The 14,667-nt window shown below is 42.3% G+C and overlaps 1 protein-coding gene across 3 annotated transcripts in view; it reads right to left on the bottom strand.

Moving 5' to 3' along the window:
- Positions 1-14,667, bottom strand: part of PKIB (cAMP-dependent protein kinase inhibitor beta) — a 104,721-nt gene that overhangs the window by 6,872 nt on the left and 83,182 nt on the right. For all 3 annotated transcript variants that reach the window (XM_074948330.1, XM_074948331.1, XM_074948332.1), the window contains exons 2-3: positions 6,411-6,475; positions 4,218-4,410 (exon numbers count right to left, since the gene is read on the bottom strand). In XM_074948330.1, coding sequence (XP_074804431.1) covers positions 4,218-4,383 — 166 coding nt within the window. In that variant the 5' untranslated portion in view covers positions 4,384-4,410; positions 6,411-6,475. The remainder of the gene's footprint in view (positions 1-4,217; positions 4,411-6,410; positions 6,476-14,667) is intronic.

The raw sequence follows: 14,667 nt of genomic DNA, 5'->3' as shown, positions 1-14,667 counted from the left end.
GAAGAACTGTGTATCTTATATCCACCAGAGTGAAAATATGCAGCTAAGCATAATTCTGGAGCCAGTGCTCCCTAGCATCACAAGCTCCATTCTGCAGGATTCTGATCAACTGCTGGAGGTGCTGAGCCCCCTCAACAACCAGGGAAGTTACTGGAAGTTGAGAGCAGCCCCTTCATGAGTTGCTTAGCACCCTGATTGAGCTGCTCATGCTCGCATCCAGCTGCAATGAGCTAGCTCTAATTCTAGAGCAGGGGTTCTCAAACTGTGGGTCGGGACCCCTCAGGGGGTCATAGGGTTATTACATGGGGGACTGCGAGCTGTCAGCCTCCACCCCAAACTGCACTTTGCCTCCAGCTTTTATAATAGTGTTAAATATATAAAAAGTGGTTTTAATTTTGTAAGGGAGGGCTTGCTATGTAAAAGGGGTCACCAATACAAAAGTTTGAGAACCACTGTTTTAGAGTGACGGTGGTGACAGATAATTTATCCTCTGCTCTTAGTCCTTGCACAGCTAGTGCTGACTGGCTGAGAAAGAAGCCATACTGGGGTCATCTGCCAGTAAGTAAGAACTTTATTGAGCTGTTTTCAAAGTAGCAGCAGTGTTAGTCTGTATCCGCAAAAAAAACCAGGAGTACTTGTGGCACCTTAGAGACTAACAAATTTATTAGAGCATAAGCTTTCAAGGTGGCCCATTTAGACAGTTGACAAGAAGGTGTGAGGATACTTAACATGGGGAAATAGATTCAATATGGGTAATGACCCAGCCACTCCCGGTCTCTATTCAAACCCAAGTTAATGGTATCTAGTTTGCATAATAATTCAAGCTCAGCAGTTTCTCATTAGAGTCTGTTTTGAAACTTTTCTGTTGCAGAATTGCCACCCTTAAGTCTTTTACTGAGTGGCCAGAGAGGTTAAAATGTTCTCCTACTGGTTTTTGAATGTTATGATTCCTGATGTCAGATTTGTGTCCATTTATTCTTTTGCGTAGAGACTGTCCGGTTTGGCCAATGTACATGGCAGAGGAGCATTGCTGGCACATAATGGCATATATCACATTGGTAGATGTGTAGGTGAACAAGCCTCTAATAGTGTGGCTAATGTGATTAGGTCCTATGATGGTGTCCCTTAAATAGATATGTGGACAGAGTTGGCAACGGGCTTTGTTGCCAGGATAGGTTCCTGGCTTGGTGTTTTTTGTTGTGTGATGCGTGGTTGCTGGAGAGTATTTGCTTCAGGTAAGAAGCACATTTTTTCCCCCCAACAACTAAGCCTTCCAGAGGCTAAAATGAAACAAATGGGAGGAATCTTTCTTGATCTCCAGCTGTTTTGTTTACTCTATTTTATTCAATTTAGTTCTCTCTCTCTCTCTCTCTCTCTCTCTCTCTCAAGGGTGATTGTGCCTAACTATATAAAGCTTAATAAGACTTTTTTTAAACCAATGAATATTTCACTGGGCTTGGCTAATGCAGTGTTTCCACCTCCACAGCTCCAGCTGTGAATAACAGCCCAAATCCACATTGTTCTCAGCTACATCCCATTCAGTAATCGAAATGGCAGCTTCCCAGTGGTGTAGTGGTTAAAAAAAAAAAAAAGAGAGACATGGGTAAATGAACCAAAACTAAACTCTATATTCCCCAAATGCAAAGTTGGTAATCTCCATTTACCTGCATTTACCCTCATTACACTATTGCAGCTCCCCTTTCCCCAGTCTGAGCATAAAGGGACCCATGCTGAGCTCAGAGTAGAAAGATGTATTACAGTTCTTGTAAAATGAAATCTTATACGTTGGCCAATATAAATAATTCTCATTATATGTATCAAGAATGTGGTGGAGTGGACTCTTAGGGTATGTCTACATTGCAATTAAAAACTCATGGTTGGCCCATGCCAGCTGACTCAGACTCAGGCTAAAAGGCTGTTTAATTGCATTGTAGATGCTGGGGCTTGTGCTGGGGTTTGGGTTCTAGGATTTTGTGCAGTGGGAGGGTCCCAGAACTTCGGCTGCAGTCTGAGCCTGAACTTCTACACTGCAATTGAACAGCCCAAGCCCCACAAACCCAAGTCAGCTGGCACAGGCCAGCCCCGGGTGACATTACACACCATATGTTTGATAGAAATATGTTTATAAGTGTAAATGTGATGGAACTGGAATATGCTTTATGCAAAAGGTCTCTTGTAAGGTATCATTACAAAGCTTATGATCTACTGAGTGTGTTCATCCTATTTGTGTGAATGTATCATTCTTGTATCTGAAGCTAGAAATATGAAGTATTACTCTGAAGTCCTATTGTAACAATGCAAAGTGTGGGCCATTAATGGTGGCTTGGAATCTTGATGGCTCCCATCAACTAGGACATTGGTTGTGAATGGCTCTGTTTACTTGTAAGCCTCCCTGTATACCTGGGTGCCAGTGAGTAATGAAGTCTCATAGGACATGTGAACATGTCACCTTGTACTGGAATCTATCTTAAACCTGGTGCGTTTCCATTTAGAAGGAAGGGTGGGAACCAAGAGAGAGACAAAGGATTGCCGCCTTGTGCCAAAAATATAAAAGGGGGTGGAACAGAACAAAGGGGGCTGCCAGTCATGAGAAATCCCCTAGCTACCACCTGAGCTGGAACTAACAAGAACTGTACTGGGGAAAGGAACTGGGCCCAGACTAAGAGCTTGTCTACACTGGCAATGTATAGCGCTGCAACTTTCTTGCTCAGAGGTGTGAAAAAACACCCCCCTGAGCACAGCAAGTTGCAGCGCTGTAAAGCGCCAATGTAGACAGTGCACCCGCACTGGGAGCCATGCCAAAGGTTATGGGCTTAATCTTCAACGAGGGAGATTTAGGATAGACATTAGAAAAACAGGTTGGACAAATACCTGTCAGGGATGGTCTAGGTTTGTTTGGTCCTGCTTCAGCATTGGGGGCTGGACTCAATGACTTCTCAAGGTCTCTTCCAGCCCTACATTTCTATAATTCTTCTTTCTGTGCCCGTCTCTCTCCCCCTCTACATTATAATGCTCTGCCCTTTAACTTTGTGCTTCTGTTCTCCACACACATACATCCAAAATTTCTGATTCTTTTTCCACCCTTTTCATTTCAAGCCAGCAGGTGGCAAGTTGATACCTTTTTGCTCCTCTACTTAAGTGCTCTATCTTCCTGTGGGATCTGCTGAGAAAAGGTCTGCCTGTTCATTACCCTCTTGCAAGTCCCCCGTGATCCACAGTGGGGTGGAAATATCAGTTATAGAACCTCAGAGATATATGAAACTGCAGATAAGACAATCATGGAAGATAAATAATAAGAACAGCTTCTCTCTTTAAGAAAAGGAGGACTTGTGGCACCTTAGAGACTAACCAATTTATTTGAGCATAAGCTTTCGTGAGCTACAGCTCACTTCATCGGATGCTTATGCTCAAATAAATTGGTTAGTCTCTAAGGTGCCACAAGTGCTCCTTTTCTTTTTGCGAATACAGACTAACACGGCTGCTACTCTGAAGCTTCTCTCTTTGAGAGCCCCCAGGGGCCAGAAACTAGCTGAGAATCCCCTTCAGTTGAGCAAACTCTCAGCTGGGGTAAAGCTGGTGTAGCTGTCCCCTCACCACCCCTTCTCCACCCTGGCAGAGGAGGACAAGGCAGAACACAGCTCTCCTCCACAAATTCACAGCTGAAATATGGTCCCCTGGGGTGAAATCCAGCTCTAGTAAGTTAGGAACATCCCTAGATGGTGCTGATTTATGCTTGAGTTGGGCCCAAAGCTGCTGTGGTTTCAAAATTGGGGTGCTGCAAGTGGCTTCCTGACACCACTTGCCCTCCTGTGCTGAGACCCCCGTGCAGAAGAGAATCTGGCACATAAGGCAAGTAACTGACTAACAAGATGATCGGTGGCACAACAGTGCTGTGGTGTTGGTGGTTGTTTTTTGTTGTTGTTGTTGCTGCATGGATTTGGAATTCTTCGTATAATTCCAGCTCCCCAGCCTGCGAACAACGGGCATAAGGATGGATATGGCAAGTTTAGCTGAAGTCTGGTATAAAATTAACCTGTCCCAATTAATGGGCACAACTAATGGCTGCTTTGGAAAACAGATGCAGATTTAGTTCTAGCTGGAGAAGAAATACTACCATTGCACTTGACGACATAACTGAGAGAAGTGGTGAAGGTCTTGGAAGAAAATGGAGGATAACTGCATGAAACCCTTAGTTCTCACCAATTTGTAGGCATTACCTTGTGACACAGAAAGTTCAGCTAGTTTGTGTGGCAGGTCTGAAGTCCCTGCCCCAGCCCCAGCCCCAGCCCCAGCAGGAGAGCCCAGAATATCTGGTAAGGCATTTCGGCGGCCTGCCCTTCCCGATGCTGCAAAATCTGTGACCACAGGCTCCACATCAGTCATTTCTGACTTCTTTCTTCATAGCAAGGTCTGCAAACAGAACACACACCAAAACAAACAAACAAACAAAAAAAGCCGTAGTCTGTCTTGAAACATGCAGTAATCCTGTTACATAACAATGGAAGGTGAGTCAGCTTCTGGATAATCAAATGCCAATGGCTTGTGAAAAGTGACCAGCTAGTGCTTTCTTAATAAATGTCACATACTTCAATACCCTGCTGCCATATCTATGCTCTGAGAAAACATTTCACTGTTCATTCCTTCTGTTTCCATTTGTACTTTAGCAGAACAAACACAGCCTAGCATAATGGATAGCTCTCAGTACCAACAAGGTACCAATAAATAGAGGCAGCCTTTCTATGAGCCACTTGTATACGGGTGTGTGTGTGTCTTGATCCCCTTTCTTTTTTTCTCTCTCTCTCTTTGTACGTGGTTTTACCAGACAGTCACTTGGAAGGGAATTGAAACTCTGCCTTGCTATGCTGTCTCTGAGAAACACTCAGTGGGTTGTATTAATTAATCATTGATAATTATTATTATTATCCTTATTTAGGCTGACGCAAAATCCTTCCACAACTGGAGCAAGGTGTAAAGAAAGAACTCTGTGCTTTAGTTCTGACAAAAAACTAAACATAAAACCTCACAATTCCATAAAAGTCCTTTATCCTGCAAGTACAGGTGCTTTTACTTTGCCCCGTTCCCACAGAAATACTTTTAGTTAGGTTTAAATAAGACTTGTTGTCTCTTACAAATAATGTCCTTGTGTAAATAGGTAGAACCAGTATTTCCCTATGCACTAAAAAGCCTGTTTCAAAGCCCATTGAAGTCAGTGGAAAGGCTCCCATTGACTGCAGTGGGCTTTGGATCTGACCTTAGGGGACTGAGAAAAGTTATTTGCCTGCAAAAGTGTTTGCAGGATCTGGCCCTGGCATATCAGCTGAGGTGGGAGTGTCTGCACCCAAAGGGGCGAGCTGGGTTGGGGTGGGCTGAATAGTGTTGCAAAGTGTAATGTGTATGTATAGTTTGTAACAATTACAAATAGTAACTGAAATTAAAAGCAACAAAACAATTTGTCCATGACACAAATCATTTGTGGTAACAATAAGAGTAATTTCTATCAATCAAATACTACTTGCTCTATTTAAAGTAATATTTACTTCCTTTTGCGAAGTTTGACAGTCTTTTTAATAAATAAGGTCAGTACTTTAAATGGGGAGGGGAGAGGAGGCGTGGTCTGAATGGAAGACTAGGAATTTTGGGGTCCTGACTGACATTCTTCATGCCAATTGTCCCTATTTAGAAGAGATTTTTTTAAAAGGAAAATATAAACCATGTTGCCACTCTGTTTCTCCTGTCTAGACTGCGGCTTATAAAACGTTTCATTTCTATAGCACTTTTCACTTGAGAAGCATAAAGCATTTTACAGTCACTAGTAATGTCAACCTCATAACACTCCGGTGTGGTAAGTCTCCATTTCCCATCTTCTAGATGGGAAAATTGAGGCAGCTAGAGATTAAACAGGATTTGCTCAAGGTCACACAGGAAGGCTGTGGCAGATCCAGAAATAGAACCCATCTCACCTGACTCCTAGTCCTGTGTTTTAGCCACAAAGATGATTCTTCCTCCCTTCTTGTAAATTCCTTGCCATTGTTTAGCTCCAATTTCAAGCATAAATATTCTAAATTCATCTTTGCATTTGTCAAGAGCTAAATGTACTTTAAAAATTAATGGCCAATAGTGACAGGCATGAGCAGACTGTTTCACACAACATGAATGTGTAAATGAACCACTCTATTTAAACAAGTGCGGCCCCTGTAAGTGCAGACTTGGTGGGCAGGTGGAACCTTCTTGCCTTGAATACAATGGTCACAGGTTCAAATCCTGGCCAATCTTGCCCAAATATGATTTAAATAAATATAAACTGATATAATTATCCATCTAATATGCTACCCTGACAAGAAATGCTGAAAGGAGAGATTATGTATTGCATATACATTATTCATCATAAATATTTGTCTGTTTTTACTTACTTCCTAGAGGAGTCCTGCAGTTATTGCTCATGTGCTCTGTCTTCTCATGACAGCAAGGAAAGAGGCTGCAAATCAGATTTCAAAACAGAAAAGAGCAAGACTGTAATCAGTGTCTTCCTTAGCCATTAAACTTTTAAACGTTGTTATTTGTTCCCGGAGCCCAGCCCCCAGTACCACAAGCAGCTCCTTCCTCTTTTGAGCTACCAGTCAGGTATTGTGCTGGATCTAGCCAGTCCAGTATTGTTCCTCTTTGACTGCAGTTTTTAAAGATACGTGGTGTCGTTGTAGCCATGTTGGCCCCAGGATATTAGGGGGGCACAGTGGGTGAGGTAATATCTTTTATTGGACTAAGCAGACAAATCACTAATACACATATTTTTGAAGCCTTTTTTTTCCTCCCAGTCTTTTCCCTGAATGCAAGGCTTACTCGCAGACACATTACTGTGGTTATTCTGCTTGGGAGGACTGACTAATCCTCATGAAATGTCATAGTGCCGGACATTAGTATTGCTCCCAGTTCACACAAGAAACAGAAAGAAAAAAAAATCTCCATTTGGTATTCTTAAACATGTCTGTCTTTTTTAAAAAGAAAAGGAGTACTTGTGGCACCTTAGAGACTAACCAATTTATTTGAGCATAAGCTTTCGTGAGCTACAGCTCACTTCATCGGATGCATACTGTTGAAAGTGTAGAAGATCTTTTTATACACACAAAGCATGAAAAAATACCTCCCCCCACCATGCTTTGTGTGTATAAAAAGATCTTCTACACTTTCCACAGTATGCATCCGATGAAGTGAGCTGTAGCTCATGAAAGCTTATGCTCAAATAAATTGGTTAGTCTCTAAGGTGCCACAAGTACTCCTTTTCTTTTTGCGAATAGAGACTAACACGGCTGTTACTCTGAAACCTGTCTTTTTAAAATCTTCATATCTGGTTCTTAAGAAAATACACTTTCTGCCCACCATCAAAGAGAGAGTTATATTCCTTAACACTGTCATCTTTTGAAAGTCCATTTTTTAAGAAGCCTTCCTGTATCAGGGAACTATACTCAAGAACATCTGGAAAAGATGACATATAATAACTAAGAGTTAATGGGCCAGAGCCATATTAAGATTTATTCTGTATCTTGATGGACTCTCAATGCATGGTCAACATCATTTAAATCATATTTTATTCATGAAAAGCTTTCCATTGTTTTCACTTATAAATAATAATAATACTTTGTGCTCTTCTGGCATTTTTCTCCAAAGATCTCTGGCTACAAGAGCGCTTTCATGTGACAGCAGCCTAGGCCCCTATTAAATGATATACTGCCTGCAGTGCAAAAGAGAGGAAAATGACACCTTAGCTATGCAATTCCTGTGTTCTCATAACCTCTTATGTTGCGATATGCTCTGATGGCATTACTACCTACTGCTAAGAATTTCTTCTATACTTAGAACTCCCTCATAATATATGCTGTCAAGGTTCCTTCCCCACTCTGAACTCTAGGGTACAGATGTGGGGTCCTGCATGAAAGACCCCTTAAGCTTATTTTTACCAGCTTAGGTTAAAACTTCCCAAGGTACAAACTTTGCCCTGTCCTTGAACCCTATGCTGCCACCACCAAGCGTTTTAAACAAAGAACAGGAAAAGAGCCCACTTGGAGATGACTTCCCCCAAAGTATCCCCCCAAGCACTACACCCCCTTTCTTGGGGAGGGCTTGATAAGAATCCTCACCAATTTGTACAGGTGAACACAGACCCAAACCCTTGGATCTTAAGAACAATGAAAAAGCAATCAGGTTCTTAAAAGAAGAATTTTAATTAAAGAAAAGGTAAAAGAATCACCTCTGTAAAATCAGGATGGTAAATACCTTACAGGGTAATCAGATTCAAAACGTAGGGAATCCCTCTAGGCAAAACCTTAAGTTACAAAAAGACACAAAAACACGAATATACATTCCATCCAGCACAGCTTATTTTACCAGCTTATTTTACCAGTTTATTTTACCTCATTAAACAAAAGGAAATCTAACGCATTTCTAGCTAGATTACTTACTAACTAACAAAAAGAAAAGGCGTATTTGTGGCACCTTAGAGACTAACAAATTTATTTGAGCATAAGCTTTTGTGAGCTACAGCTCACTTCATCGGATGCATGCAGTGGAAAATACAGTGGGGAAATTTATATACATAGAGAACATGAAACAATGGGTGTTACCATACACACTGTAACAAGAGTGATCACTTAAGGTGAGATATTACCAGCAGGAGAGTGGGGCGGGGAGGAACCTTTTGTAGTGATAATCAAGGTGGGTCATTTCCAGCAGTTGACAAGAACGTCTGAGGAACGGTGGGGGGTGGAATAAACATGGGGAAATAGTTTTACTTTGTGTGATGACCCATCCACTCCCAGTCTCTATTCAAGCCTAAGTTAATTGTATCCAGTTTGCAAATTAATTCCAATTCAGCAGTCTCTCGTTGGAGTTTATTTTTGAAGTTTTTTTTGTTGTAATATTGTGACTTTTATATCTGTAATCGAGTGACCAGAGAGATTGAAGTGTTCTCCGACTGGTTTTTGAATGTTATAATTCTTAACGTCTGATTTGTGTCCATTTATTCTTTTACATAGAGACTGTCCAGTCTGACCAATGTACATGGCAGAGGGGCATTGCTGGCACACGATGGCATATATCACATTGGTAGATGTGCAGGTGAACGAGCCTCTGATAGTGTGGCTGATGTGATTAGGCTCTATGATGATGTCCCCTGAATAGATATGTGGACACAGTTGGCAACGGGCTTTGTTGCAAGGATAGGTTCCTGGGTTAGTGGTTCTGTTGTGTGGTGTGTGGTTGCTGGTGAGTATTTTACTAACTAACAGGAGTTGTAAGGCTGCATTCCTGATCTGTTCCAGGCAAAAGTATCACACAGACAGAGAGACCCTTTGTTCCCCCCCTCCAGATTTGAAAGTATCTTGTCCTCTCATTGGTCATTTTGGGTCAGGTGCCAGCTAGGTTACCTTAGCTTCTTCATCCTTTACAGGTAAAAGGGTTTTGCCTCTGGCCAGGAGGGATTTTATAGCATTATATACAGAAAGGTGGTTACCCTTCCCTTTATATTTGACATATGACATATTTATGATATATATGCTAATACTATTACTGGTGGGAAGAGGGAAACATTTTGAAGAGCTTGCCACTACCACTGTATCTCCCACCATATGAGGAATCTGCTATTAAATATTCCAGTTAGACTGTATCCTGGGAGTTTTTCTCAATTCTTCACTGTTTTTGGATGCCAAATTAGTTACAGCTGCCTTTCTGTCACTTGAGACCAGTAAAGCGGTTGCAGATGATGGGTTAGCCAATCCTAGCCATTGCGACTTCCAGGCTGGGTCCATGCACCTCACTGTACTTGGCAATGAATGTCCAGACCTTAAAAATACTCTGATTGGTCCGAAATGCAGCAGCCTGGCCCTTAGGCAACACCAGCTTTAAAGAGCTCATCAACCCACTTCTCTATTCTCTCCACAGACCTCCCTCCCCATAGAAAACCAATATATTGGCCCTCTTCTTTAAGACTTTCTATGGCAATGGGCCAATGTGTGCTCTCAATAAGGGACCAAGACCTCCCTCAGTAGTGACATTCCACTGGAACCATGACACAGTCAACTTCAAGGCTGAAGCTCACAAGAGCAGGGGAAAGATCGGTCTAAGCAACTGGCCAAAGACTCTGGAATTCCAGAGGAGGGGAGAATGATCACAGACCTCACGGGCCCTTACAAATAAACATAAAACTTATTTCTTTATCCTAATCTTCCCACAATAACACCCAGAGCAACACCAAAAAAAAAAAAAAAAAAAAAAAAAAAAAGAAGGGGGGGGATGAAGAGAAACTCACACACATACATTAAAAGAGGAGAATGTTCAGCTGAATATTTCCCCAAAATGAACTAATGAGAGCCCATTTGTTGGACTCTGGCTCAATCTCTCCCTCCTCTATAGGAAGATGCTGGAAAGTAATTTCCTCTCCTCTTTTAATGTATAGTGATGGGTACTTAGCAGGAACCTAGACAGATAGATACTTGGATAGCACCTTTCATCACAGTTTCTCAGTATGATTTTCAAATGTGAATAAAACTCAGAACATACTGGGAAGGAGAGTATTGCAACTATTTTACAGATGGGTAAAGGGAAGCACAGACAAGTGTAAGTGACTGGCACAATCTCACACATGGAGTCAAGAACCAAATCCAGATGTCTTGAGTCCCACTTCCCTATGCTAACCACTGAACAACATACTTCCCAGTAACTAACATGCAAAAATGACTCAAACCACAGTAAGGTTAAAGCAGAAAGGAAAATAAAATCCTCAACTTGAATTCCCCCCCACCCCCATCCCTTTAGTTTCTTAATGAATGACAACAATGGAAGCCAGGACATGGCAAACTGGTTTTCCCCACATCCTGAGCGCTGACCACATGGGCCTCTGCACTCTACTTCATGACTCAGAAGGAGAATGCACATGTGCCATTCCACACAGTGAGACTGAATTCAACCCTGCGTCATCCTTTTCAATCCATTTACAATGAAGCAGCATGTATGAGTTTTTCTACAACTCTTGACATATTCTTGGTCTCATGTGGTTATACTGGTTACTTATGAGCTTGGGGATAACACTTAACCTTTGTTATTTGTACTCAGAACGTTTTTAATTCCTATTGGCTCCCTCTGTTCTCTGAAGCCTGACATGTTTGTGTTCCTGCTTGGGTCTTATGTTCTGGACCTGACACTTACTTGTTATGGCATTTGTGCACTGGGCAATTTCCAGCTATAGGGCTACTTTTGGATCTGCTCCAAGCTGACAGAATGCATTTACATATGATTCTCTTAGTATTTTTAAGGTCACACTTAAAACGTGGTATTGTTGGTAATTGTCCAGTCCTCTCAGCTGGATTACAGCAATGCAATGTACCTGAGGACTTCAGTGCTTAGGAAACTCCAGCTAGTACAGAACTCTGCTGCATATCTCAGCAACACTGGCTAATGTGAACACATCAGGCCTGTCTTCTGCTCTCTACACTGGCTTCCCATAAAATGTCAAATCAAGTTCAAGCTCTCAGTCCTTATGTTCAAGGAGCTGCTGGGTCTGGGCCCAGGGTATCTAAAAGAAAAACTAAAGCTCTGGGATGAAGACTGTGGTCAACAACTTTTACACCTCTGGCACAATGGAACTCTCTTAACGTAAGGGTAAAACTTGTATGTGCAGGAGACAGCTTCTTGCAAGCCAGTCCAAGACTGTAGAACAAACTCCCCTGGGAAGTAAGGACTATCACAAACCTCACCACCTTCTGCTCTGTGTTAGAAAAAAAATTCCAGAACAAAACACTCCACTGCACACACCACTCCACCCTGGGGAGAGGATGATAGGACAAATGCACGACAGATGTGTGGTCATGCTGCTTAATGCACTACTGGGAGGCACATAGATACTACAGTGAGAAGCATGGTATTAAAAAATCCATACAGACTAGAATAGGTTCAGTGTGGGTTTGATATTTGGTTTGTGTAGCACTGATACACATTGAAGTTACTTTATAAAATCAAATAACATTAGTAACTGTCCAGCTTTTCCACTGAAGAAGAAAAAATAGGGGGAGGCATGATGCTGATAATTGTTTCACAAACGGTTGTCAGTAAGTAGAATGTAGGCGAAATACAGTGACATTTGCTGAAGACAGTCAATACTAGCCAAGAAAGCCATCACATTCCAAATGACTTTGCAAGAGTACAAGCTGTGACAGATAAGAGTTTTAGTCACATCCACAAGTGAGGTAATGCAGCTAGAGAGAAAAACAAAAACCAGATAAAGCCTATTGTATTTGCACGTGGCTGAAAGAAATCAATCACGCCCAGACCCAGCTTTGAACAATAAATTAAGCTCAGTGGCGAACCAAGCCAAATGCTGTCTCCAGTGTTGCGGCCATTCAGTCTTACACTGTTTCTGTTCCCTATTGAATAAGTGGCATAAACATACAATGTGCCCCCTATGCATGTATCATGGCTTTATAGGGGCTGTGTAATGCCCCCAGCCTTTCAACCACCTCCCAGGAGTAACCCCATTAGCGTGCCAGAACTCAAGGGTCCACCCAAAATACCAGGGTGAGCTCCGGAGCTATCTAAATCCAGGATTGTGCCTTTGGGCCCCAGCACCCTTTTTTCTCACTCTGTGGCTCTCACCAGCAACTCCAACTGAGATCAGACTGCTGAGAGATGTTTTAGCCTTTTAGGGAGCAATGCAACCCAGCAAGCATCTGCAGCGACACCAGGAAGCCTTTTCAAAACAAGGTAGCATTATTAGCCAACAGGAGTACAGCATCTAAAAATTCTTAGATTAGTATGGAAAAGCCAAGCTCAACCAGGAGTTCAGTATTAGTAGAAGAAATGGCCACACAGTGCTGTGCTCACCTGGGAGCCATCCTGGCTCCCTGGCTCTCTGTCTGTGAGCCCAGTTCTTAACAGCCACCTGAAACCTCGTTCCTTTGTTCTCCTGGATCCAGCTATGCTGTGTTCACATGTTCATCCTGCTTTGGTTTCCCAGTTAGTTAGCATTTATGTCCCAGTCTTTGGTAAACTAAGGCACACATATGGCTCCTAAACATATTCCCAAAAATGCCTACATTCATCACAGGACAGAATATACTTCTTGAGTGTATCCCAAAGGCCCCATATCCTTACTCCATTCATGATCCACCTTTTCCCTGATTCCTATTGGAAAACTTGCTGACTGGCAATGACAAGCTTGAGGAGTAGTTTGGGAATCATTTACATGTCCTATTTAATAGGCCAGATTTATCAGGACACTCTGGATACTATAGCCAGTCAGCTAAACTAGGTGTATGGCTGTTTTGCATTGCCAGAGTAGGACAAAGCAGCCAGAGAGTACCGCTGAATTTGGCCTTATATATATTGCATTTATTTAGCTCTGATAGTATACTTGTATGTGTGTGTGTACATATACAGTGTGCCTCAGTCTGTTTATTTGTCTATTGTTGCATTATGAACTCCTTTGGGCAGGGATTGAGCCTTCTTTTCTATCTGGAAAGTGCCTAACTAGGATCTTGTGGGTGCTGCCAGAAAATCAATAAACAAATACATAATCCAGCAATTAGTTACACCATAATTAGATTTCTTATTATATGCAGCAAATGCTGCCATTTTCAAATTAGCTTTTTTCATATTTATTCCATCCCTGGAGAAAAAAAACCCTACCAAACAAGATGCTCCAGTGCATGCAGTTTTCTCCCTCAGTGTGACAGATGTTAGTTACATCACTTAGGCCCCAGATCCACAAAGGGACTTGGGTGCTGCAACACAATGTCACAGAGCCTAACTTTTAGGTACTGAAAACAAAATCACAGAAACAACACTGAGATCTACGAAGGCTGAGCTGGGCAACTAGACTCCCTATACAATTAAAAGGGGAGAGCTAGGCACCTTAGACTGTGATCCATAAAGCCAACACACTAGGCGGGGAGCTGCCTAAGCTAGTCAATGGGAGATGCTGACCAGAGGGCTGCCACCCCATCATGGAACTAGGCACCTAAGTCTGGGCTGCAGGGGGGTGCTTATCTCTGCTTGCAATACATAAATTGGGGGGAAATAGGCACTTGCCCAAGTCATGTGACTCACAGCCTAGGTAGCAGCAAAATAGCTAGTTCAATGCTTGATCATCATGCTTACAACAACATGTCAGTAACTGGCCCAGCATGTCCACATACAGACATGTAAGCCTGAGGACTCTGTATTGGAATCACAATTAGAGTTCATATCTTCAAGAAATAATGTGATCCCACCATTTTATTAACTGTTCTTTTTATTTAAATCCCACCTGTCATTTGCTATGGTTTCAGAGAGATAGAAATTATTTCATAAGCATGGCACATGCTGCACATACAACTGTCTGCATCCCGGCTGCAGAGCCATCATGTGCCTAACTGGCCACCGTAAACAGACATCTAACATCCCCATCACAAAATCAGACAGCTCCCCTTGCTCATCGATGGATGAAGTCCTGGTCAGATGGAAAACACATTATGAAAGCATGCTGGACCACATGCCTGCTGACAATTGTCCAGAGCTACATGTCTTGGCAAACTGAACAGCTGAAGACCCAGGGATGAACACTGATCTTCCATCACCTGAGGATGTGCTGCTGGACCTGATGGTATTCCACCTGAGCTCCTCAAAAAAATGGTGACCTTGGAACCA

The sequence above is a fragment of the Natator depressus genome, chromosome 3 (assembly GCF_965152275.1).
Source record: "Natator depressus isolate rNatDep1 chromosome 3, rNatDep2.hap1, whole genome shotgun sequence".
In the NCBI taxonomy this organism is placed as follows: Eukaryota; Metazoa; Chordata; order Testudines; family Cheloniidae; genus Natator; species Natator depressus.
The sequence above is the reverse complement of the archived record's forward strand: the minus strand, read 5'-3'. Positions and strand labels throughout refer to the sequence as shown.